At 43.6% G+C, this 25,303-nt stretch overlaps 1 protein-coding gene and 1 pseudogene across 1 annotated transcript; one reads left to right on the top strand and one right to left on the bottom strand.

Annotated features, from left to right (window-relative positions):
• Positions 1-1,480: 1,480 nt before the first annotated feature.
• On the bottom strand, positions 1,481-24,312 carry LOC131818816 (caspase recruitment domain-containing protein 8-like). Its single transcript, XM_059153519.1, has 13 exons — positions 24,075-24,312; positions 20,467-20,590; positions 18,758-18,856; positions 17,258-17,404; positions 15,877-16,032; positions 11,689-11,744; positions 9,297-9,447; positions 8,506-8,735; positions 8,172-8,434; positions 6,681-6,806; positions 6,194-6,335; positions 5,099-5,143; positions 1,481-2,000 (listed from the first exon to the last, which is right to left on the bottom strand). The coding sequence occupies exons 2-13, from the start codon at positions 20,508-20,510 to the stop codon at positions 1,735-1,737; spliced, it is 1,725 nt and encodes a 574-aa protein (XP_059009502.1). The 5' UTR covers positions 20,511-20,590; positions 24,075-24,312; the 3' UTR covers positions 1,481-1,734.
• Positions 12,497-13,549, top strand: LOC131818682 (density-regulated protein-like; annotated as a pseudogene).
• Positions 24,313-25,303: the final 991 nt, after the last annotated feature.

Genomic DNA, 25,303 nt, shown 5'->3' with positions numbered 1-25,303 from the left:
CTAGATTCAACTTTAATTTGCACACTATGGATATGAGGACCAACGCATTCAGGAGGTATCTCTTCATTTTTAACACAATCACTAAGAAATGCAAAACCACATACCATAAAAAACACAATAGATAAATTAAGGTAGAATACTAAACACTCTTCAAGTAAGCCCTAAAAAAGCCTAGAAAGGAAAGATAGCCATGCAGCACAAAGGGAATAGACAGAAAACAAATACTAAAAGGGCTGCCCTCGGCTAAATCCTAACCACACAAGAATTATGTTAAATGCAAATGGCCGAACACATTAAGAGCAGACGTTGTCAAAATGGGTTAAAAAAAAAAAAACCCAAAAGCCAACTGACCCAACTCTAGGCTGTCTTCCACAAACTCACTTCAAATACAAGGAAATAACTAGGCTCAAAGTCAGAGGATAGCATTACTTATGTCACGCAAACACTGGTCCAAAGGCAGCTGGGACGCATACAAAAATGGCAGGGTCCAATGGCAGAACCCCAGTGGCAGGCTCTGCCTATTTCTGTGACATACCTGCCAGGAGGGCCTCCCTCACAACCACCGGATGCTCCTCCTTTTCCCCCACGCTGCTTCTGTGGACACCATTCATCCATACTCCGCCTCTGCGATCCACCGAGCTGTTCCATGAAGTTGTGTGACCCAGAATGTGCCCATTCCTGGTACCATCCTATATACCAGAGACCAAAGTTTTTCTGCCAACGTTGGCATTTGCTTCCACTCCTGAGCTCTATTTCATCAAGGGACTTTTCATCACCCTAATAGAAATAGCAACGGATAAAATGTTAAAGTCACAGTGTATTAAAAAACAAATCAAAATTTGTGAATGTCATGAACGCCCTCAACAGGGAGTGTTTCGTAAGCCTTCCTGGCTTCTGTTCTGAGCAGGTAACAGCTCAGATATAATGTTCACTGGAATTGCTTCTCACGTGACTCAGGAGACTTGGTCTCCCTGGGCCCTGTCAATCATAACCACACCTGGTCTTGCCTTCCTCTGCCCAGATTTCCAAGAAATGTGTCAATGAATGAAATGGGATTTTTTAAAAACTTGACTTTAAAAATATTTAGTATGAAATAAAAGGCTCAATCTCACGAAACAAACTGACAGTTGCTGGGGGTGGGGGTAGGGATAGGCTGGGTTATGGACACTGGGAAGGGAATGTGCTATGGTGAGTGCTGTGAAATGTGTAAGCCTGACGATTCACAGACCTGTACCCCTGGGGCAAATAATACATTAAATGTTAATTAAAAATAGTTTTAAAAATATTTAGTGTGAATATTCCTACTCTCTTGAGATATTGTTGAGGGGAAGATATGAGGATACAGAAATAGGTATCTGCCTAGTTACACATCAGTCCTCAGTAAAACCTGTGTGATGGCTGGGTGTCACCTGGACCTCTTTTGTCATAGACACTGAACTCAATGATCACACGTCTGTTTATCCACTTTCCTTCTTGTTTTTAAAAGATTTATTTAATTTATTTATTTGAGAGAGAGAGAGAGTGGGAAGAGGGGCAGAGGAAGACAATTTCATACAGACTCGCCCTTAGTGTGGAGCTGAGAGCTGAGCTCACTCTCACGATCCCGAGATCACGAACTGAGCTGAAATCAAGAGTCAGACACTTAAATGATTGAGCCACCCAAGCACCCCTCTTTATCCATTATCCGTGGAGGACACGGGATTCTCTCTTCCTGAGTATTGACCTGAGTCAATGTTATAAACTCTGCTGGCTGAGGTAGGACATCAGGTAAGGATCTCTTTGCTGAAGGCTTCTGAAGAGTATCTCCAGGGCCTGGGGCCCTTTCTTCTCCACCATCCTCAACAGGGTCTCATTCTTCCTCTGCTGTGTTGGAAACTGCTGCACCAGCTCCTTCTCTTCCTCGGTGAAGATTTCACTGTCCTGAAGATCATCTAGTACTCCGCTCAGGTCCCCCAGCCTGGCTCGCAGGTGCCGGTGGTTCTCCTTCATAAAGATCTCAGCTGGACACAAGAAAGAGTTGCAGATTCAGAAAGGGATAGCTCACTTATGGGGTTCAAGATGTATGCTCAATGTAAACACACACACACACACACACACACACACACACTCACACACATATTTTAATTTAAGTAGGCTCCAGGCCCAGCATGGAGCCCCAAATGGGGCCTGAACTCATGACCCTGAGTCAAGACCCAAACTGAGATCAAGAGTCACACACTTAACCAGCTGAGTCACCCAGCCACTGCTTAAAGGCATAATTCTGTGTGGAGATATTGCTCATTCTCTTTTGCATGTTGCCCAGATCTTACACACACATCCTCAGGATTTCCAGTCCATTCCCAGGGGTGTATGAATCTAGGGAAACTTGGTGATCCCTCTTCTGCAATTCCATTCCCTCTTCTTCAAGCTTTGAGCACCTCTCCTTCTTTATTTCTCATTTTCACTGGAATCCCACAGAAGGCCTATCTTTTTCCACATTCATCTATTCATCCTTCTAACATATTTCAAGTTCACACATTGGTACACAGGATACCAGACGTCAAGGTGTAGTAGACTAGCTCTCCACCCTCAACGGTCTTCTGATAAACTGTGTAGAAAGAGATTTAACGGGTGAAGTACAACACAGAGGGGACAGAGAACACTGGAGAGAAGAAGGTATTTCGCATCATGCCAACTCAGGGTTCACGCTGGTGACCACACATCATACCTGTGTGACCTTGGCTAAAACATATCGCTTTCGAATTCCTCAGTTTCTTCATTAAAGGAATGACTGTCTTTTTTTCTTTTTTCTTTTTGAGAAAGAGACAGAGCACCAGTAAGGAGGAAAAGGCAGAGAGAGAGAGAGAGAGAGAAAGTCTAAAGCAGGCTCCACACCCAGTGTGGATCTGGACACAGGGCTCGATCTCACAAACCTGAGATCATGATCTGAGCCGAGATCAAGAGTCAGACATTTAATCAATTCAGCCACCCAAAAGGGTGACCCAAAAGGGGGATTGGTTTCTATATACAACTCATGCCTCTAGAGCTTCTGTTCTTTAACACAGTGGTGAAGATCATTCATGTCCAGTCATCACAATTATAACCAAACACCTTCATTGAACGATGTGATTTCTGTGAAGTCTTGGTGCTTCTCCTGAAAAATTACTGGAAGTGTCCGTTCAGTGACTCCTCAATTTGAATGAATGAAGTTCCTCTCAAAAAGATTCTCAACTTAACCTATTCTTGCTGCCTCATTTGTTTAGCAATTTCTATTCCATCTTCTTCATTGGACATAAATTTCACTTTTGCCTCTCTCCACAATACACTCTGAAACTTTTTCAACTCCCTCAAGGTTAGATCTGAGCCTCCCATTTCAACCTCCCTTATATCCCTCTAATTTTCCTTTGGAACGTGTATCACAACTGTATTTTGATAAGCACTGCGAAATCAGCTTCACTGTTTTCACCTGCTGGAGTAGATACCCCATGAGTGTGTGTGTGGGGGGGTGTCTGTCTCAGACTACGTTCCATACAGGACTACTACCATTGCCATGTTCACTCTGATGCTCCTCCATGCTTTTCTGTGGAAGCCAGCCAAAGTGCATTGACAGGACTAGACAGAAGCGGTGAGTATAATGTACACCTATATGTACCCAGAAATTTGCCATGAAACAGGCATTCCATAAGCTGCATTTGTCACCATGATCATTTTTATCACCATAATTCCATAGGAGAAAAATGCAACCATAGCCCTTGGCTCAGAAAGGAGGGGATGACTAGACTTTCAAGCAAAGTCTTCACAGAAGAGTTAGTATCAGAGGAGGCTTTTGAGGAATAGGATTCTGGTATTAAATACAAGATGCCACCAGGCCAAAAGGCAAAGACGGGGAGAGAGATGTCAGGCTTCACAGTGCATGCTGGCCAGAATGATCTGACGCAGGACGTGGGCTGGCAGCCGCTTCTGAGGGTGTTCTAGAGAGAGCACACAAGGGTGGGTTTCATCCTTCTGACACCAGGTAGCTCTCGCTCTAGAGCTTGTAGAAGAGGAAGGGAAGAGACGTCTTCTTGGTGCTACACACTCACCACCTACATAAACCCTTTCAATTTCCTTTGTGAAATCTTCTTTACGTCATTCTTAACTGTATCCGTGGTTGGGTTTGAACCCAACTGCAACTCCAGGCATGGGGTCTAATTTTCTGTAGCTCATCTGCCTCTCTGGTCCCCCTGACCATAACACCAGCTGGCCAGGAAGTGGGTTTGTGCCATATGAAGCCAGTGTGACACCTGAGGAGTAAGAGGGATCAGGGGATGTTCCCTTTCTCCTCTGGATGATCTGTTTTGGGACAGGAGTCCTGTCACTTTTACTGTGTGGAGACTGACAAAGCTGACAATGTGGAGGTCATAATGTAGTCCTCTGAATTCAGACTCTTATTATATCTTATTTATTTTTAAAAGTTGTTGTTGTTGTTATTATTACAGGATCTCTACTCCCAAGGTGGGGCTTGAACTCACAACTACCCAAGATCAAGAATCACATGTTCTTCTGACTGAGCCAGCCAGGCACCCCTTGACTCCTTACTTTGCATAATTTCTTTCTCTGCTACATATCCTCTCCAGTAACTAACCATTTCCCAGCTAATCCCTGTTCTCAATTTTCACAACCTCCTAACCTGGCTCCCATTTCCTGTCCATTCCACACCCACAGTCATCCACACTGCTCAGAATAGTGAGTGCATTGCTACCCACCTTTCCTGAGTCCCCCTTTGCCCTCAGCCTAAGGACCAAAAGAGTTCAGCCATCAACCTTCTGCTTTCAACTTCTGTTTCTTGCCTGCCTTTGGTCTCAGGTGTACTCAGTCCCTCTAGAGTTTCATCTCCAGCCATATCGAACTACTTTCACTGAGACTTCCTCAGATGCAAGATATTTTCCCCAATAAGACGTGGTTGCATGCTCAGAGTCTGCTTATTAAACCCTCCCATAAATTCACTCAAGTGGCTCAGACTCCTTCTTTGTGTCCGACAGCACTCAGTCTCTGTAACTGAAGAGAAGGTAGGATCCCTCACTGAGCCACCTCACACCCCTCAAAACCTCCAGACATTTGGTGTGGACACTGCACTCACCTGAGAAGGGAGAAGGCGGTGATGCAGCACGACACTGGAGCTCCACTAGGAAAGAAGGAAAAGTTGGAAAATGAACCATTTACCTTATTTAGTTTTTCTTTTTTTTAAATTGTTGTTGTTGTTTCTTGTAATCTCTACACCCAACATGGTGCTCAGACTCCCAACTCTGAGATCAAGAGGCACAGGCTCTTCTGACTGAGCCAGCCAGGTGCCCCTGCAGTTTCTCTAGTCTTCGATGCAATGCACTAAAATAATTTGATTCCATTTCCTGGGTTAAGGATCCCATTGGAACATTGATATACCTAATGGAACCCAATTAAGTAGAAGGTCACCCACTGCCCACCAAGGAAATGCATCAGAGGAAGAAACAGTTTTTCCAATATTTTATTTCTATTTCTAAGCCAATATGTGAGGAAATGAGAAAGCTATGGTAACATTATCACACTATTCTACATAAATCATCCTCCAGGCAAATGTATTTTAGACACGAAATACCATCATAAAGTGAGTACATTTCAAAAATAAGTAATGATATTCTTTTAACCCTATAATACTGGGATTGTGATAGTGCAAAATTTATACGTTGAACACACATATAAGTTGATGGGAGATTTGCCAATTGGAGCCTTATTTGGGAAAGTCACTAGAGTCTGTTTACCATGAAGCCTTCCACATGGTGTTACATGTTCTTCCTAAAAGCCCTGTTGTTCTTTCAACTTCTGATCAATTCTGTGCCCTTCCTTCAGCAGCTGATTAGTCTCTATGTATGAAAACTATAAAATTGCCCAGGACATAGAATTAAATTGACTTCTGCTCCATTGGTTCTTATGATTAGTATCTCTGTTCACTGCCTCCTACGTATGAGAGGGTCCAATTCTTGATAGCAACAGCCATCCCTATCCCAGGCAAACTTGACCAGTGTCTACACTTTTGTTTCAACTCAACATGGACTCTAAGCTGGCAGTAGATTTATTTTCTACTCTGCAATGGGACCATAAACAGACCTTCTCCTCTGGCACACATCACTACAACCCAGAAAAGAGGTGCATAATTTGTTTTTATCCCCCCAAATTTAAACATCATATTTTTACCTACCTGGCTTCACCAAAGTGTGCCAGACCGAAGTCTTGCATGTTTGTTCGGTAACTTCAAATGTGATTGGTTCCTCCATCTTCCCAGCAAAGACTTTAGAGAATGACTGGGGTTCTCCAGGACTCCTGTAGGATAATTTCAACTCCTAGAAGAAGCACAGCACTTGACTTAAAGTGTCAGGGGGTTGACGGTGGGGGTAGAAAGGCCTGTTTGCCTGCCGTGAACTGGTCACTGAAATATTAGCCATTTCCTATACAGTCTTGTGGCTGGATGAGGGAAAAACAAAAGGAGAATGGTCAACAATCTTTTCAAATTTACAATTTTAGGAATTAGTACTATTCCATGGAAGGAAAGGTAGCTGAGCTCCTATCAGGATATGGTTTGGAGAATAATCATCTGAGCTACTAACCCTCTCCTTTAAAAAAAAAAAAAAAAAGTACAAAATTTTGAAACCTGAGTGAAATTTGAGTTACATCCAAATTCTACTGACCTTGGGCATTATTTCCAGGTGGGCCAAACCAGACACAATATAAGAGGAACCAAAATGCAGGGGTTCCACAGGGGGGGAGGTCTGTAGACGCACACCGTTAAACTTAGTTTCTTCTTCATCTATTGCCTGAGGAAGAAGCAGCAGAAGCAAATGAGGGAGCAAAGCTAAAAGTAAACATATGCCTCTGGACAAGTAATCTCTGTACACAATGTGGGGAGCAAACTCACAGCTCTGAGATCCACAGCTGCATGTTCCACCAACTGCCCCAGCTTGGTGCACGAGAGACGTGTATTAATAAAATTTTCCTGCTGGTTATCTCAGAGCTAGGGATTTATTTCATTTTTGTTTGTTTGTTTGTTTGTTTTTTCCTTTGCGGGGCAGAATGGGCAGAGGAAGATGGAGAGAGTGTCTTCAGCAGGCTCCAAACTCAGCACAGAGTCCAACTCTGGGCTCCATCTCAAGACCCTGAGATCATGACCTGAGCCAAAATCAAAGGTCACACACTTAACCAACTGAGATACCAGTTGCTCCCCCCACAAAGGGTTTCTTTTTATTATAGATCTCTGTAGAGTTTGGTTTTTCTTTGTATAATGTGGCAGGGATAGCCTGAGTGTTCCTCACATCCGGGGACAAAGAGGCTTTCTCCTTGTGCCTCGGCAGAGAACCATTGCTGTCCGCAGCTGCATCTATGAGGGACGAGGCTCCTGCTCCATGAGGTGACAGCCACCTGCCCACCAGCAAGCAATACAGCAGTGACGTCACCCCAGAGAGACCCAGAGGCAGAACAGAAGAGACCTCAGAGCTCTCTGAGGATCCACCCACGATACAGAATAGAACTCAAATAACAAAATAATAATAACATTAGACAAGTCTCAGCTATAGCTCAATACACACTTTCTGGAATTAACAAGCAAGAATTGCTGTCAAAAAACAATTACAGTAGATGCTTTCATCAGTCTAATTAGTAAATACTCTTGGTGGGTAGCGATCAGGTCGGGGCAGGAAGGGGAAAGAAGCTGGTGATGTCCACTTCTCCATCTGGGTGCAAAAATTAGGGAGCGATCCATTTATCTGCGTATTTGATTCACGTTAAAAGAAATCCATAGATCCATTTAAAGGAAGGGTGTCCAATGCTGAAACATGAGTTTCATGTGAGCATAAACGATGCTCAGTCAGTTTAGCGTCTACCTTCAGCTCAGGTCATGATCCCAGGGTCCTGGATGGAGTCCTCCATCCACCTCCTTGCTCACCAGGGAGCCGGCTTCTCCTTCTGCCTGACACTCCCCCTTCTTGTGCTCTCTCTCTATCTCTCTTGGTCTCTCTCTCTCTCTCACTCTCTCTCTCTCTCTGGAAAATAAAGAAAGTCTTAAGGAAAAAAAAAGAAAGAAAGAAAAAGAGAAATATAGAAAGCAAACAAACAGAAACAGAGTCCAAGTTCCAAGGCTATAAGTGGACGTATAGTTCTTGCTTCTTCAAATCTGCCAACCTTACCTTCATCACCAAGGAGTCACTGGGGATAAGGTACAGGTGAAATTTAATCTCTTTAGGGTAGAAGTGATAATAGAGCAGTGCCGTGGAAATGATGGGGACCGAAATACCAATCGCACTGGTCAATCTCAGCAGGATCCCCATCAGAGAGAAGCTGGGGTTTTCCAGGACGGCATAGAAAGGCTCCACTCGGGCTGGCGCCTCTAGGATCATCCGTTCGTGCTTAAAATGGGCAACATGGAACCAAGACATATCGACCTCATTTGCTGTAGGACAATGAGAAAGGGCATCAGACAGTGTTCCCCACCATCCTCACAGCCCCCTTTCCTCTCCTTACCTGGCAGGGAGATGATGTGAGGGAGGTGGATTTCAGCGATGACCCCCTCGGGCTCCACGGAGATATCAAACAGTGGGCCTGCCACCATCCACTGCTCCTCAGGCTGTAACTTCAGTTCTGGATGCTGACTCCAAGAATCGAATGCTATCCTCACGGTCACCGCGGCTGTTACCAAGAATCCGAGGCGTGTCGCTGGCCACAAGTAGAAGCCAGCCATGGGGAAGTGGACGCTGAAAGGAGCCAGAGTGATAGTCATGCTGGGAGAAGACCAGGACTTTGATTTTTTTTTTTTTTAGATTTTATTTATGTATTTCAGAGCGAGTGAGTGAGAGAGCACGAGCTGGGGGAGCAGCAGAGGGAGAGGGAGAAGCTGAGCAGGGAACCTAACCTGGGGCTCGATCCCAGGACCTCGGGTTCATGACCTTAGCCAAAGGCAGACCCTTAATCGACTGAGCTACCCAGGCTCCCCGGGTCTTTGATTAAAGAACAAAAGTGTGGAGGGATATGGTGTTTGTGGAGCAAAGTTCAAGTCCCCTCTGTGGCTTTCACCACATTAGAACACTCTGGCAAATTAATGACACTCTGAGGGCCCCACTTTCTCTATATTCTACATGTGGTGAAATTAAAACACCAGCTCAGTGCATAGGATCAGAGAATCCTGACAAAATTTCCAATGTTGAAGGGGTGAATCGCATACCTTATCATGTAGGTGTGTACATCTAAGTATCACACAGCACATACTTCCTTTATGGGAGAATTGTATTGAAACAACCAACATCTTCAATTCTTACCTGTATCTGTTTGCACTCTCATCAATCAACTCAATATCCACATTTCCTTCAGGTCCCAGAAACTGATAACTATGACAAGCTGGTCCAACCCCAGAAGAGAGTTTAGGAGCCTCAAGGGGCACTAATGTCTCCTCTTCCAAGCAAGTCTCTTCTGAAAAATACACATTGTACATGTCAGATTGGATTTGCTGGAAAAGGCATGGCCTAAAGGCGTTCTGGATTTTGAATTACACATGAGCTGTTAGGAATCCAGATATCAGAGAGAAGAGTATGGAGGGAGAACAAGGGGCTTTGGCCTTGGAATCCAGACAAAGAAAGGCACAAGAATGTTCTTGGTCACTACTGAAAATGAACCCCCAAATTTAAGAAGGAAGTGAGGCTGGATGGCTTTGTTGGGGAGCAGTTTTCACCTAGGGCAGGAACCACGGCAACTAAATTTCTACATGGTCCCAAACAGCAGCTAACACCCGATGCTGGCGGGGGAACACAAGTCCGTAAAAGGAGCAAGCATGAAAGCTTAAGAAGGAAAGTCACAACTCTTCACCCTAGTGTTCACCGCCATCCAACCCAAGGCACTGCAGACCATCCTCTGGTTCCCCCAGCATTTCCACCACCCAACTGGGAGAGTCTTCCCAGCAGCACTTAGAGACCCTCTACGCACGCGCTCCCGGATACCATTCTTTCTGCTCAGACTCTGGGTGAGGATGATTTGCATAGAACAAATATCTGTACCCTGGATGATAGAAGTCTCTGAAATACTGTGCTCGGAGAAAACTGATTTATCAAGAATTAAAAATGATGGAATCTCATTTGGCAGAGAGTAGGGATTTGGGATAGGAAAAAGGAAAAGTCTCAGACGGTTACCTAACCACTCTGAGACTTTTTTTCTCCCATGTCAGATAGACTAATGCTACCCGCACCTTATAGAATTGCTCTGAATCTTGGTACTAGCTGTGTGGCACCTCCAGAAAATAGCACACAGTGTCAGCCGTTCATGTGAACACAGATGAGCTTCCCCCAACCTCGTGGCAGGTAAGCACAGGAGCTGAGCTGAGCACCAGGACACAGCCAACACCAGTGCCCTGCTCTCCAGAATCTCAGGTGGCTTTCAAACTACTTCACACCAAGTGGGACAGTTTCCAACCATGAGCACTTAGAAGTGGAGTGTGTAATGACAGGATCTAGGAGAGTTGAGTTGGGTAAATTTTTCCAACCCAGTGAACATCGGCTGGGATAGTGCTGAATTTGAAGATGGAGCATGTAAGAAAGTCCTAATGCTGAAATGAGGTCATAAGAAAGAACTCTTGGGGCGCCTGGGTGGCTCAGTGGGTTAAGCCGCTGCCTTCGGCTCAGGTCATGATCTCAGGGTCCTGGGATCGAGTCCCACATCGGGCTCTCTGCTCAGCAGGGTGCCTGCTTCCTCCTCTCTCTCTGCCTGCCTCTCTGCCTACTTGTGATCTCTCTCTGTCAAATAAATAAAATCTTTAAAAAAAAAAAAAAAAAGAAAAGAAAGAACTCTTAATCCAATAGGACTGGTATCCTTGTGTCCTTATATGAAAAGGAAGAGACACTAGATCTCTCTCTCTCTCTCTCTCTGGATACACAGAGGAAAGGCCATGTGGGGACCCAGGGAGAAGGTAACCATCTGCAAGCCAGGACAAGAGCCTTCACCAGAGACTAAAAATGCTAGTACCTTGATCTGAGAATTCTAGCCTCCAGAACAATGAGAAAATTAACTTCTATTTTTTTTATTTCTTTTCAGCGTAACAGTATTCATTGTTTTTGCACCACACCCAGTGCTCCATGCAATCCGTGCCCTCCTTAATACCCACCACCGAACCACTTCGTCTGGGGTATCTTGCTATGGCCGTCCTAGGACTCTCATACAGTAGGAATGTGTTCTAGCCCAAAGCCAATCAGAGTACTAATGTCACAAAGGATCAAGATCATTAAGCACACATTGCTTATGTTTTGAAGTCTTGGCATGGATTAAGGTAAATGAAAACAAGCCCCTTTTAATTAACTCAAACACAATCCAATGCTGTCACACCTCACTTGGAAGATTTCTCTCCTCTAAGTTTGCTTTATTTGTCTTGACACAGAGTCTAGATGATACACTCGTAGAGTTCCCTTGGATAACAAAAAGAGAATGTGCTAATGTCCTTAATAGAGTGTTTGGAATATGGAATCCACTCCAGCCATGATATCCAAGATTATACCTGCTTCTTGTTCCCATTTATATTGTAAGGAGGATGGTGTTAGAGCTAAGAAAAATTTCTTTTGATTGTCACCACCCCAAAGACTTCAAAACTGTCTTCTACCAATAAAACCACAGGACATTTCCATCAGCCCACTACACACCCCTGGCTTCACCTCTATATTAGACAATTACCTGATTCTAGTATCTGTGCAGATTCCTGGTCTTCTGATCCACTGATGCCTGGGGCCCTTGAATGTCAAAAATAAGGAGATTATTAGAAATCAGCTCACAAGGGGTGACCGACTGGCTCAGTCAGTGGAGCACGTGGCTCTTGATCTTGGGGCATGAGTTTGAGCCCTATGTTGGGTGTGGAGATTACTTAAAAATAAAAAATCTTTTATTTATTCAAAACAAAAAAATAACAAAAAATAAAATACAAAATAAAAATCTTTAAAAAAAAAAACTTTAAAAAAATAAATAATAAATCAATTCACCAAAGGAAATGAAGGGGATGTGATTAAAAACTAGAGCTCTTTTGCACAAACAATGGCCACTACCCAGGAGGGGCCATTTAAAATCTCAATTCAATTAAATTAAATTCAACTAAATTAAGTTAAAATCCAGCTCCTCAGCTGTACTATCCACTTTTCAAGTGCTTCATACCTACCTGTGGCAAATGGCTACCATATTGGCTGATGCAGAAGAGAACATTTCCATCATCCCAGAAAGTTCTACTGGACAGTCCATTAGACTTTCAAAAAGGAGATGACTTGGACAAAGTGAGGTTTCTTAACCAGGTATCTGAAGAGTAGAACCAAGGGGACCTCTCAGACCAAATGTGGCTTGACCATTCTATGTCTTCTCCTATTAGGTGGTGTCCAAAGTGGTCACACTTCACTTTATTGTTTAAGTTGCCCTGACTGGGCGTGTGTCGCTTCAGCTGGTGGTGGTGCAAGGAGTAGAGGCAGCAGGAAACTGGGCTCCCATCTGGGTTTGGGAGATGACTGCTGGGATTTCTGAATCTGGTGGGCATCATGGCCAAGGAGATCAGGCAATACCTGAGGGCAAGTTAGATGCACGCTACCCACCTGGAGTCCTTTACAGTGCAGTCTGTTCACTACCAACAGCATGCACTGAGTATATCTGCCCGAAGTTGTTAAATGCAGACAGTGCTTAGAAAAAATGTTCCAAATGAGTTTGCAAAGCTTACTGCAGAAGATACAGAAACAAGAAGCGGGACTTAGTGAGGGTCAACGCACAGCAGGGAAAAGGGAGAGAAGAGCAGAAGAGAGGTGGAAGGGGTCAAATAAAGTAAAAAAGGAAGACAATACCACAAAACGTTAGGATTGCCAATATCCCAGAGCAAAAAAGAAATATGTAAGAGGAATGCGTAGCATTGTGGATTTCAAAAGTGGCCTTAAAGAAGCTCAGAGAGGGTCGCCTGGATGATTCAGTTGGTTGTGCATCCAACTCCTGATCTCGGCTCAGGTCATGATCTCAGCATTGTGAGATCAAGCCCTGAGTTGGACTCCTCTCTTGGCTGGACTCTGCTTGAGATTCTCTCTCTCTCCCTCTCCCTCCACCCTTCACCCCACTTGCTTCCACTCTCTCTGTCTTTCAAATATTAAATCAAAAATTTAAAAAAGAAACAGGGTTGGGGCACCTGGGTGGCTCGGTGGATTAAGGCCTCTGCCTTTGGCTCAGGTCATGATCCCAGGGTCCTGGGATTGAGACCCACATCAGGTTCTCAGCTGAGCAGAGAGCCTGCTTCCCCTCCCCCTCTGCTTCCCTCTCTGCCTATTTGTGATCTCTGTCTGTCATATAAATAAATAAAATCTAAGGAAAAAAGAAACAGAGTTTTCATTTTTTATTTTTTCTCAAAGAGTCTGTGGTGCCTCAGTAACAGGAGAGGATGAAATGATCATTCGGGGAGGCCATTACAGATGACATACTTGATGTCATTCAGGAAAAATGATCAGAGGTGGATGATGACAGCATTGAAGACCTTGGAAGAAGCAAAGAAATGACTTTTGAAAAATGTGTCCATATTTAAAGGTCAAAACCAAGAGGTGATGTGGCCAGAGGGAGAGAGGCTTTTTAAAAAAGATATACTTCTCCTACATTAAAAATGTAGATTACCCTCACCCTTGGCATATGCACTGTTCTGGATATGCCACTGCTTGGTTGTTTTTTGGTTTTTGTTTATTGTTTTTTAACTGCCAAAGTCTAATAAACAGGGGAGGCCACCAGGCTTATTCATGAAATAGAATTTAGTCAAATAAAGATTTAAGAACACTGAGTATAAATAAGTAAATAAATGGTTATGATAGATATCTATGACAATTGGAATAAAAACATTGAATTAGCAATTGACTCATGGGTAGAATACTGCCCCATAGGAGCGGTCTCCAAATTCGACTGCACCTGGGAAGCTTTAAAGAAAAAAAAAAAAAACAATAAATGGGTCACAGCACAGACCAATCAAATCAGGAGGCAGAGGCAGGACCTCAGCATCATTACTTTTTTTTTTTTTCTTAATCAGAGAAAGAGAGAGCCCACATGTGAGTACAAGTAGGGGGAGCAGCAGGCAGAGGGAGAAGGAGGCTTCCCACTGAACAAGAATCCCAACACAGGACTCAAATCCAGGACTCCAAGATCTTGACCTGAGCTGAAGGCAGATGCTCAGCCAACTGAGCCACCCAGGCGCCCCAGCATAATTACTTTTAAAGCTTCCCAAATGATTTCAATACTCAGCCAATGTTGAAAATCATCAGATATAGGGTGAGCTAGTGATTCATGAAGGAAATGCCTGACTGCGAGAAATGTGCCTAAACATATTTTCTGCAGTCAAATGCTCTACCACTGAGCTATACTCCCTTTAGGTGATATTTTCTGGATGAGGACAACCAACTCTATCCGATCTCTGCCCTGGGGAGTTGGAAATGTGGAATGAATCAAGACCAGGGGGATCATGGGGCAACAGTCCCAGCTCCTAAGAAGGGGTGTGATGAAAGAGGACCGAAAGCATTGGTTTCTGGGGATACAGTAGTTATTGCATGATTGATGCCATGGGATCATGAAATGTCTGATTTCACTGACATTTTCTTAGAGTCTCCTGATTTCTTGCTCTATACATGTAATCCTTGATCTACAGATTCTTTATATATTCCTTGATATCTCTATTCACTTCAACATGAAAAGGATTCACAGAGGAACTATACATAGACCAAGGCTAATAAAGATGCATATTTGGAGAAATGGAGTTTAAAAAAAGGATTTGTAGCTCTTTTCTCAAAAGGGTTTTGGGCAAGCCAGGGGAGAGAAACTTGGCCTACCCTCCTAAGTCTTGGTGCTTTGTCTGAGGCTACAAAATCAGCCATGGGTTATGTCAGCCCCCATGCAAAGCACTGAGAGGAAATACACTGCCTTCTGTTCTTTGCTTGTGCATGCTGGGTTCCAGTGGGTGGCTGAGGTCAGGTTTAGGAGCTGGGAGGAAGCCACCGGTGAGTGCGAGCCAGCTTATCCCAGATCATGGGATCTGACTGTTACTTTTCCAAGAATTTAGTGGGTAGAGTGTTAAACATGTTAACATAAAATTAAATTATATAAAATTTTCATTTAAATAGATCTATATTACAGAGATAATAAATGCTGAAAACTTGGGACTTTCTAATTATTTTACTACATCTTATGATACTCTGTGCTCTTTTGTTTTTAAGTCTAGTTATTTATTTTTTTGTAATCTCCACACTCAAGTTGGGTTTGAACTCAGGGTCGCAAGATCACAAGTTGCATGCACTACTGACTGAGTCAGCAAGACACCACCATACTCTGCTCAACTGAAGTTATTTCCATCTATGGTACCTGAGTGGTGAAAATACTCTGTAGTTGGGCTACTGCACACCTATTTCCAACGTCCTGTTCAGGGACAGCATGTTGGTAGTTTGAAATCCGCCTGATGGAAGTAGTCACCCCACAGAAATTGGCAAACACTACCACCAAAGGCTCTCCCCTTTCCCTGAACATTTTGCAGTGCCCCTTCCCAACCCCAGCCCATCCTTTCTCCTCATCATCAGTCAGTTTCCCAGGCACTGAGTTGGTTACTTTCATTCTTTCCCAGCTCAGCCAATAACACAGTGATCTTTGCAATTGTTGCTGCCTTTCTGTGTACAGCTTCTCAAGACGCCTTTCTGAAGGAAGAGGTAGTTGGCCTCATTCAGAAATTCCTGGGTTTGTTGGTAAGACTGGATAAGCTCATTCATCCTCCCCCTGATTCCTGTATCAATGACCCAAATCCCCGGATTCTCTTGTGCCCCTGTGATATTGAGGAATGGAATCCAAGACTACCATCAGCTTTCCCCGGGAAATCATTCTCCTTACTTAGAAACAGCTCCCTCCCAAGACAGAGGTTCAGCAGCAAGGATGCGTGGTTTTGGCCCTGTTGTTATCATGTCTTCATAATCTGAGGAAGGACAAAGCTGGAGACGCTCATCCCATGTCACATAACAACTGTATAGTGATTCATCATAACATTCACTGGAAAACAGAAGGGAACTCATGTTATGAATACAGCATGGCAGTCTGGTGACAGGACAATCTCTGCAGCATGACTTTATGTCATTAAAAGCCCTAGACCCCATGCTTCGTCTTCAGGGAAACCTTCTCTCAAGCCCCCATGACTCCCATCTCATCCTCATTATAAAGGATTCAGCTGTGTCTCTGTGTCCCGCTCCACATTGCTCTCTCCAACCCAGGGAAGCAGAACTCACTCAATTCTCAAATCCTAGTACTTGTTGTAAGGTTTTGTTTCGTGATAGGCCATTGACCTAAGTGACCTTGTTGAGAATTTTAAGGAGAAGATTCCTGGCCTACATTCTGCCTTCATCCATCGCTGTGTCCAAGAGAATGGAACTCTATTGTGATTAAAATTCCACGACATCAGTGAGATTATGTATATGTTGTAAGGACCCACGTAGTACTAAGGCTCCTCTTCTACCTCCAGTCTCCATGTGGTAAGGGACACATGAGGATGCTAAGAGGGAGGGAAACAATGGATATCAGTCTTGTTTTCTTCGTCCACTGGGGATCCTCATCCAGATATGGAACTGGAAAGTCCTAAGCTAGGTGCTTTCTTCTTCTCACTTGAGAGCTGGTCTCTGGTCTCCCTTGCCTGACTGAGACCAAGATTGGGGTTCGGAGCCAGGGAGTATCTTTTGGGCCAACACCTGTACTGCGTAACATGATAGCCAGTAGTCACATGTGCCAATTTAAACTTAAATTTTGGGACACCTGGGAGGATCAGTTGGCTAAGCATCTACATCTGGCTCTGGTTATGATCCCAGTGCCCTGGGATTGAGTCCCCCATCCGCCTCCTTGCTCAGTGGGGAGTCTGCTTCTCCCTCTGCCTACCATTTCCCCTGCTTGTGTATGTGTGTGTGTGTCTCTCTCTCGCAAATAAATAAAATATTTTTAAATAAAAAATGAACTTAAATTTTAAGTCGTTAAACTTGAAAATCAGATCTTTGCATGAGATCTGCTGCCTTTTTGTGTATAGCTCCTCAAGACGCCTTCCTAAAGGAAGAGGTAGTTGGCCTCATTCAGAAATTTCTGGGTTGGTTGGTAAGACTGGATAAGCTCATTCATTCTCCCGCTGATTCCTGTATCAATGACCCAGGTCCCCTGATTCTCTTGTACCCCTGTGATATCAATGAACGGAATCCAATACTATTATCAGCTTTCCCTGGGAAATTATTCCCCTTACTTGGAAAGAGCTCCCTCATAAGATCGAAGTCCAGCAGCCGGGACATACGGTGTTGGCTCTTCTGTTATCACCTCATATCCTAAGGAAGTAGAAGGCCTGAGGTCTGTCACCTTTACCACAGTACGTAGAGTACTAGCACAACATTCACTGGAAAACAGAAGGGAACTTATGTTATGAATACAGCATGGCAGTCTGGTGACAGGACAATCTCTGCAGCATGACTTTATGTTCATTAAAAGCCCTAGACCCCATGCTTCGTCTTCAGGGAAACCTTCTCTCAAGCCCCCATAACTCCATCTCACCCTCATAATGGATTCAGCTGTGTCTCTGTGTCCCGCTCCACATTGTTCTCTCCAACCCAGGGAAGCAGAACTCACTCAATTCTCAAATCCTAGTACTTGTTGTAAGGTTTTGTTTCGTGATAGGCCATTGACCTAAGTGACCTTGTTGAGAATTGTAAGGAGAAGATTCCTAGCTTACATTCTGCCTTCATCCATCGCTGTGTCCAAGAGAATGGGACTCTATTGTGATTAAAATTCCAGGACATCAGTGAGATTATGTATGTGTTATAATGACCCACATAGTACTAAGGCTCCTCTTCTACCTCCAGTCTCCATGTGGTAAGGGACACATGAGGATGCTAAGAGGGAGGGAAATGATGGATATCAGTCTTGTTTTCTTCTTCCACTGGGGATCCTCATCCAGATATGGAACTGGAAAGCCCTAAGCTAGATCTTTTCCTCTTCACACTTGACAACTGGGTTCTTGTCTCCTTTTCCTGGCTGGGATCAAGGCTGGGGTTAGGAACAAGGGAATGTCCTTTGGGCCAAGACCTTCAGGATCTAATATGATAGCCACTAGCCACTTGTGCCTATTTAAACTTAAATTTAAATAATTAAATTTGGAAATCAATTCCCCACTTGAATTAGTCCTATTTCAAGTGCTCAAACACCACAAATGGCCAACGGTTTCCATAGTAGACACGAATATAATATGAATATGAATACAGATATGAAGTATGTCTTTCATGGCAGGAATTCTATTGATGGCCTTGACCTTAATCATCTGCTCCAGCCAGCTGACTAGAGACTGGCACTGCCGTATCTGGCATTGGTTCAACCAAATAAAGGGGATCTTTGAGAAGGGGTGGATGGATGAAGCAACTGAGGAATTCTTGTGTTCAGCAGCAGCATTTTCCAGCCTGTCAAATATTACCTTGAGACAGAGCCTGTATCTGAGTTAATAGTACTGAGTCAGTGTCAGTTTCCTAGTTTTGACAATGACTATTGTTATAAAAGTTATTATCATTAGAGGAAGCTTGGTTGAATGTACATTTTGGCTCCTGTACTATTTTCGTTACTTCCATCAGTCTTAAACTATCTCACAATAAAAAGTTATAATGACAAAAAAGAAAGGACAAACACACTGATTTTTATGCAAATCTCTTGTGAGAAGATCCAAAATCTTCCCTTTTCCCCCACTGATTATAGTGTCCCTTACCTACTGTACTGTATAGAGGGTGAGTCCCGAAGAGTTTGGGAGACCATCTGACTTTGACTTGATGGGTTTGTGCTTCCAAACCAGCAGCACCCACACAGCCTGGGAAGACACAAGGGGAGTTGTGATTTCATTGTGTGCAATGAACTTGGTGGTGGGACAGTCTCTTTGCTGTGATGGAAAGGAAGTAGCACAAATTTTATGTTCCATCTTCAGAATGGCATTCCCTGATGTCCACTCGGAGATCCACTTATTTCACAGTGTTAACCCTTCCTCTGTCCCTGCTCAGCAGACAGTGATGGCATCTCAGGGGGCATGCGTCATTGGACTCTCAGCCCTTCAAGTCCATCACATCTATATGTAATACCTGCTAAGACTGACTACAGACTTGTATATAACTTGTTTAATGATACTACTTCTTCTAAAGTAAGCGGTAAGAAATTCCTTCTTCTTGTGCCATCCTTCACTGGTCCTAAAAAGGAGGGAACTTCAACACTGGATGAATTATCCTTCCGCCAAAGGAATATCTGTTTAGTGTGAGTTTGTCGTGACTACGGAGACCAAAGAGACAAGAATCCACAGGCCGGCATCACCATTTCCTAGAACTTATATCAAAATTGTGGCTTCACTCTCTGGGCTAAGTATTGGTTTTCTGACTTTTAAATAAGGATATAACACAGGGGCTTCTGGGTGGCTCAGTGGGTTAAGCCTCTGCCTTTGGCTCAGGCTATGACCCCAGGATCCTGGGATCGAGCCCCCCATTGGGCTGTCTGCTCAGCGGGGAGCCTGCTTCCTCCTCTCTCTCTGCCTACTGCTCTGCCTACTTGTGATCTCTGTCTGTCAAATAAATAAATAAAATCTTTAAAAAAATAAATAAATAAAATTTTAAAAATAAGGATATAACACAAATCCTTGTGATGAGTAATCATAGAAGGACAATATTACTTAGTACCCAAATTAGAAAACATTGTGATCCCAGAGAAAATAACCCATTTCAGTGATCCTCCTTATTCCCTGGCCTGTGGGGATTCTACACATGCCATAGTAGCTGAATCTTTGTCCAATTCATTTATTGCAAGTTCTAGGACAATGAAAAAATGTGTGAATTGGTCACAGATGAGACATGAAACTCTGAAAGCATGCTTCTGGGGAGGAGCAGGAATCATGGATGGAGCTTAGTGGGCTTGCCTGGTGCTATGGCGTGGTCAAAAGCATGGCCATGGCATCAGGGAAAGAGCTAGAGGAACATCCATAGACTTGTTTGTGGTCAAGTATGAAATTGTGTGGTCAGACCAAGGTAATATTACCCCACAAGGGAGAGAAGAAGTCTAAGTAATACATCTGGGTGCCCAGACAGGTTTTCCCCTTCTGGTTTGATGAGACAAGTGAATAAGTAAAACTGTAAGCAGAGGGGTGTCTGGGGGGCTCAGTCGTTAAGCCTCTGCCTTCAGCTCAGGTCATGATCCCAGGGTCCTGGGATTGAGCTCCACATCGGGCTCCCTGCTCAATGGGGAATCTTCTTTTCCCTCTCCCTCTACCCATCCACCCTGCTTATATTCTCTCTCTCTGTCATAAATAAAATCTTTTAAAGAAATGCAAGCAGAGCCTTTTCTTGGAAAAAAAAAAAAAAAGCCAAGTACTCTATTATGTGGAACATCAATGAGATATGGAGGAATCAATCAATCAAGAGCCCTCAAAGGGTAGATACATACCTTCTCCATGTCAGAGAGCATCTTCTGGATCTCTCAGAGGACATCTCCTGGATCTCTTCCTTAAGGGTATCTTTTCTCACTGATCAGCTGGTGTGTTTATCTCTCAGCTACGTCTCTATTAATCCTGAGAAAAGAAAAGACTATTGTATTCAGAGAAGTTGGAAAAACTTGCAGATAAATATTAGTTGTTCTATCTCCACACCATAGCACAAATTGCTTATTGTCCATTCAATAGAAATACATCAGTTGATTTGTTTCCAGTAATGCTAGGCGCATGCAAGAGAGACCCAGAAAAGATTATGAACTTTATTTATTTATTAAAGATTTTATTTATTTATTTATTTGACAGACAGAGATCACAAGTAGGCAGAGAGGCAGGCAGAGAAAGAGGAGGAAGCAGACTCCCCACGGAGCAGAGAGCCCGACGTGGGGCTCGATCCCAGGACCCTGAGCCGAAGGCAGAGGCTTTAACCCACTGAGCCACCCAGGTGCCCCAGATTATGAACTTTAAAAGTTATTTTATTTTATTTTCTGTGTTAACCCTCTATGTGCAAATACAAGAGATATAGAAGTAACTCCCAGATCAGAGAAGTAATATCACTAAGATGGCAGCAGCCTCCCATTCCCTTGATGAAGATCAGTAATTACACAGCTATCCATAAACAAAAACAACTCCGGAAGACATCTGGCATCTGCATAAGAATTTGCAGCAACACGGTGGGATAAAAAACTGGAGGGAAAAAAACACAGAGAATGGGAAGAAGGAACAGCTTCATTTTGCACACACCACCTTGCAACGTCTAGATTATGGAATCGGCTTTGTTCCTTAAACCTCACGAACCAACCTCTGCTAGCTTCAGATTTGTCCTCTGCAGCCCCCACACCTCTCTCAGCCATCAGAGAATGGAGGAGAGTCAGGGCCTTGCTCTGGATGAGGCTTTGGCTCAAGGGAACGTTGGGGCTGCTTTGATCTTCCATCCAGACCATTAAACTTTCTCTGCATCAGCAATAGGCTGTTTCTCTTCCTTATCGTCCATGTGTTGGATAACACTGAGGCCACTGACAAGGTATTAATTAGCCCAATTTCAACAGTGATGTGTCTCAGGGGCTAGGGAGGCCTGATGAGAGGGAGAGAGATGGGGAGAGGCAGGCCAGTGGGGCAGTGAAAACACACACAACATGTGCTGATCAAGTTCACCATCCTATGAAAGCATGGTTCATTACGACAGTAGCGTCAAAAATGGCTCACTGCACATCACCAGAACACACATCATGATAATGAAAGTTGGAAACATTGTGAGATGTACCAAAATGTGACACAGAGACACAGTGAGAAAATGCTATTGGAAAAGTAGCAGTGGTAGCCTTGCTCCATGCTGGTGGCCCCAAAACCTTCAGTCTGTAAAAAAGGTAGTGTCTGCAAAGTCCTAGTGTTGCAGGATTTCTCTTGCCTATGTGCCCCTGGTTCTTGGTTTCACCTCTCTGTGGTATGAGAAGGTGCGAATGAAAGGGTAGAACAGGTGAAGAGTGCCAGGCAATAAAGCAAAGTTTATGGAGCAATAGGAAGGTTTTCTGGAGCAACAGTACAAAGCTCACAAGGATGGGGGGTTTTTATGGGCTTGTTGACAGGCTGTTTTAACCTGACTAACCGTCCAAGCCTGTGTCACCCAGTCAGGTTTTTGCCCCTGAAGCATCTGTCTATCAGGCAGTTAGTTGAGAAGGTGAGAAAGGATGAAGGGTTCCTTCCAGGGTGGTGTAAAATGCTTTCAAGAGAGATTTTCTCTTAGGGTGGGGCTTCTTGTCCCTGCCTACCTTTTTTTCAATAATCTTTCATTACAACAGCAAGAGATGTACCTGAATTAAAATTCTTGCGTATTAAATGATCCATTTTCTACAACATTGGAGATTTTTCTAAACATTACTTAAAAGTCCTTAAGTGGAATAAAATTCATCATTCCCTGACATATTAAAGCAAAAAACAACAGCACAATGGGAAGATGACATGGCTGAACAAGTCTGAAGGGGAAAACACAAATGTTCTGAAAAGATTTTAAGTTACTTTATTTAAGTTATCTCTACACCCAACACGGGGCTCAAACTCACAATCCCAAGACCAAGTCACGTGCTCCTCCCACTGAGCCAGACTGGTGCCCAAGAAAGGATTTTTGATTCATTACCGATTATGGAAGCCACTATGAGATAGCATTCTTGCCCACAAAAGTGATGAAAATAACAAAATAGGACAAAACCAAGCGTCAGTGAAGTTGTAAAGCAATAGAGACTCAAACTGGTAGTGGGTGGATTTTGGAGAAAACACAACCACTTTGGAGGATAATTTGGCTACATCTAGGGGGAAAAAAAAGATTCAAACATTGAAATGCTTTGAATCAGCAACCCTGTTCTATGAGTCTCCTATGTGCACCCAGAAATGCACAGAAAATGTTGACCGTGTTATTGCTTGCTGTGACGAAGAAAATAGAAACTAGCTAAGTGTGAATTCTGCCTCTAGCCCAGGACATACATGATCCCAGGGTCCTTGATGGAGTCCTGTATTGGGTTCCTTGCTCCGTGGGGAGCCTGCTTCTCCCTCTGCCTGTCACTCCCCCCTGCTTGTGTGCTCTCTCTTTCTGACAAGTAAATAAATGAAATCTAAAAAAAAGAATGGATACAAGGACCATAATGCCATCACTACATTAACCTGATGGAGTAATTAACGGGCACTCATTAGGGCATCTGGTTGGCTCATTCATTAAAGCACTCAACTCTTAATCTCAGGCAATGGGTCAAACCCTATGTTGGGCATGGGGTCTACTTAAAACAAAACAAAAAACTGAGGAATTAATTAGAACCACACGCCAAACATGGGTTGATACAAAAATAAAAACATAAAAAGCAAACAAAGGGCGCCTGGGTGGCTCAGTGGGTTAAAGCCTCTGCCTTCAGCTCAGGTCATGATCCCAGGGTCCTGGGATCGGGCCCACGTGGGGCTCTCTGCTCTGCAGGGAGCCTGCTTCCTCCTCACTCTCTCTCTGCCTGCCTCTCTGCCTACTTGTGATCTCTGTCTGTCAAATAAATAAATAAAATCTTTAAAATTAAAAAAACAAGCAAAAATAATGCCAATTAAAAGCCAAATTGCTAAAGAGATATATTACAGCTTGATACTAAGCAAATAAAAATGTTCATATACATTTAGAAAACTATGAATAATGCAGGAAGATTAACGCCAGTTGCTGGACAGCAGTTAGAGCTGAGGGGCTAGACACCTTCCAGAGGGAGTTCCATGCCCAGCCTCAGTTTTATCTAAAGTGTCTTATCGTGCCTGTAATCTACTCTATTGAAAAGAAAGGTTTGTCTTTTAAAAGGAAGAAAGTCTATTACAAATTCTGCAAAAGTGAGTTTAATTTGGCTTTCTTCTGGCTCAGATGCCAGCTGGCTGACTCAGATCCACCACAACCCACATGGCTGCTGGAGGTCATGAAAACCCACTTCCCCAGGGTTGCTGATTCCAAAAGGAGTTTGGAAATTGGCAGTCTGTAGCTAAGAGCTACTATCATTTGTCCCTCCCACCGCTAAGGTCACACCATCTGCTCTTTACCTGTAGTGCTTACCAGCTAATTCTCAGTTTCCCTGGAGTACAGAAAGGAGAAGGCAGGGCTGGTGGCTTGGAGATCTCCAGGCTGCTCTAGGTTCTATCTATCTGGGGAAGGAGTACCCCAAAGGGAAAAGTCCAAAGCCGAATCAGATGAGAAGTAGGGACCTCCCCTTAATAGAAGAAGCCCTGCCTCCTGTTACTTATACCCTAATGGCTTCCCTGAGCTGGGGGAGTATAATGAAAGATAGTTCCAAGAAAAGCAAGCAGAGACAAAGGGCCCCCACCCTAAGAGGAAATCACCATTAAAAGGACTTTACACGCACACACACCCCAAAAGGAGCCTTCCACCCTTTCTCCAAGTGATCAACTACCTGATAGGTAAATGAGTGCATAGACAAAAATCTAATTGGGCGATGAGAGGCTTGGAGGGTTAATCAGATTAAAACAGCCTGTCAACAAGTCCATAAAAAAACCGTAAACTCAGGAACTGCAGTGGCAATCCTCTCAGGTTCCTCGTTCTCTGGGAGTTCCGCACTACGCTCGATAAACTTTACTACTGCTCCATAAATTTTGCTTGGCTGCCCATCACTCTTCATCTGGTCTATCTTTTCATTCTTCCAAGCAGAGTGACCAAGCATTGCAGGCATTAAAGGAATGGAAATCCTGCAACAGTTACTGATACTCATTTTAATCTTATTTTTTTTTTAACATTTCAGTTTTGAGTGATTGCTACACTCAATGTAGGGCTCGAACTCACAACTCCAAGATCAAGAGTCACACGTTCTACTGACTGAGCCAGCCAGATGCCCCACTAATGGCAATTTAAAATGTTTTTATAATAATAAATTTACATTAATGTTTATGTTGTTGATATTAATATTCTTGAATTGTGCATGGAATACTATAATTATGACAGGGGAACTTTATTTAAATTGAAATATATTCGGGAGCCTGGCTGGCTCCGTCTGTAGAGCTTGTGACTCTTTTTTTTTAAGATTTTATTTATTTATTTGACAGACAGAGATCACAAATAGGCAGAGAGGCAGGCAGAGAGAGAGGAAGGAAAGCAGGCTCCCTGCTGAGTAGAGAGCCCGATGTGGGGCTCAATCATGACCTGAGCCAAAGGCAGAGGCTTTAACCCACTGAACCACTCAGGCGCCCCAAGCTTGTGACTCTTGATCTCTGGGTCATGAGTTAAAGCCCCATGCTGGGTGCAGATATTAATTAATTAAACAAATCAGTCTA

This window comes from Mustela lutreola, chromosome 16 (assembly GCF_030435805.1).
Source record: "Mustela lutreola isolate mMusLut2 chromosome 16, mMusLut2.pri, whole genome shotgun sequence".
Taxonomy (NCBI): Eukaryota; Metazoa; Chordata; class Mammalia; order Carnivora; family Mustelidae; genus Mustela; species Mustela lutreola.
Note: the sequence above shows the minus strand (reverse complement) of the source record. Positions and strands in the feature narration are given on the sequence as shown.

Bases quoted from the DNA above. Each gene is read 5' to 3' on its own strand.
- LOC131818816 (XM_059153519.1), bottom strand. From the start codon at position 20,510: ATGTCCTCTGAGAGATCCAGAAGATGCTCTCTGACATGGAGAAG. The intron at 16,033-17,257 runs GTAAGGGGAATA...TCTGTTTTCCAG, and splicing joins TATGAGGGAGCTCTTTCCAA to TGAATGTTATGATGAATCAC. The intron at 11,745-15,876 runs GTAAGGAGAATG...TTGACATTCAAG, and splicing joins TGGGAGGGAGCTGTTTCTAA to GGCCCCAGGCATCAGTGGAT.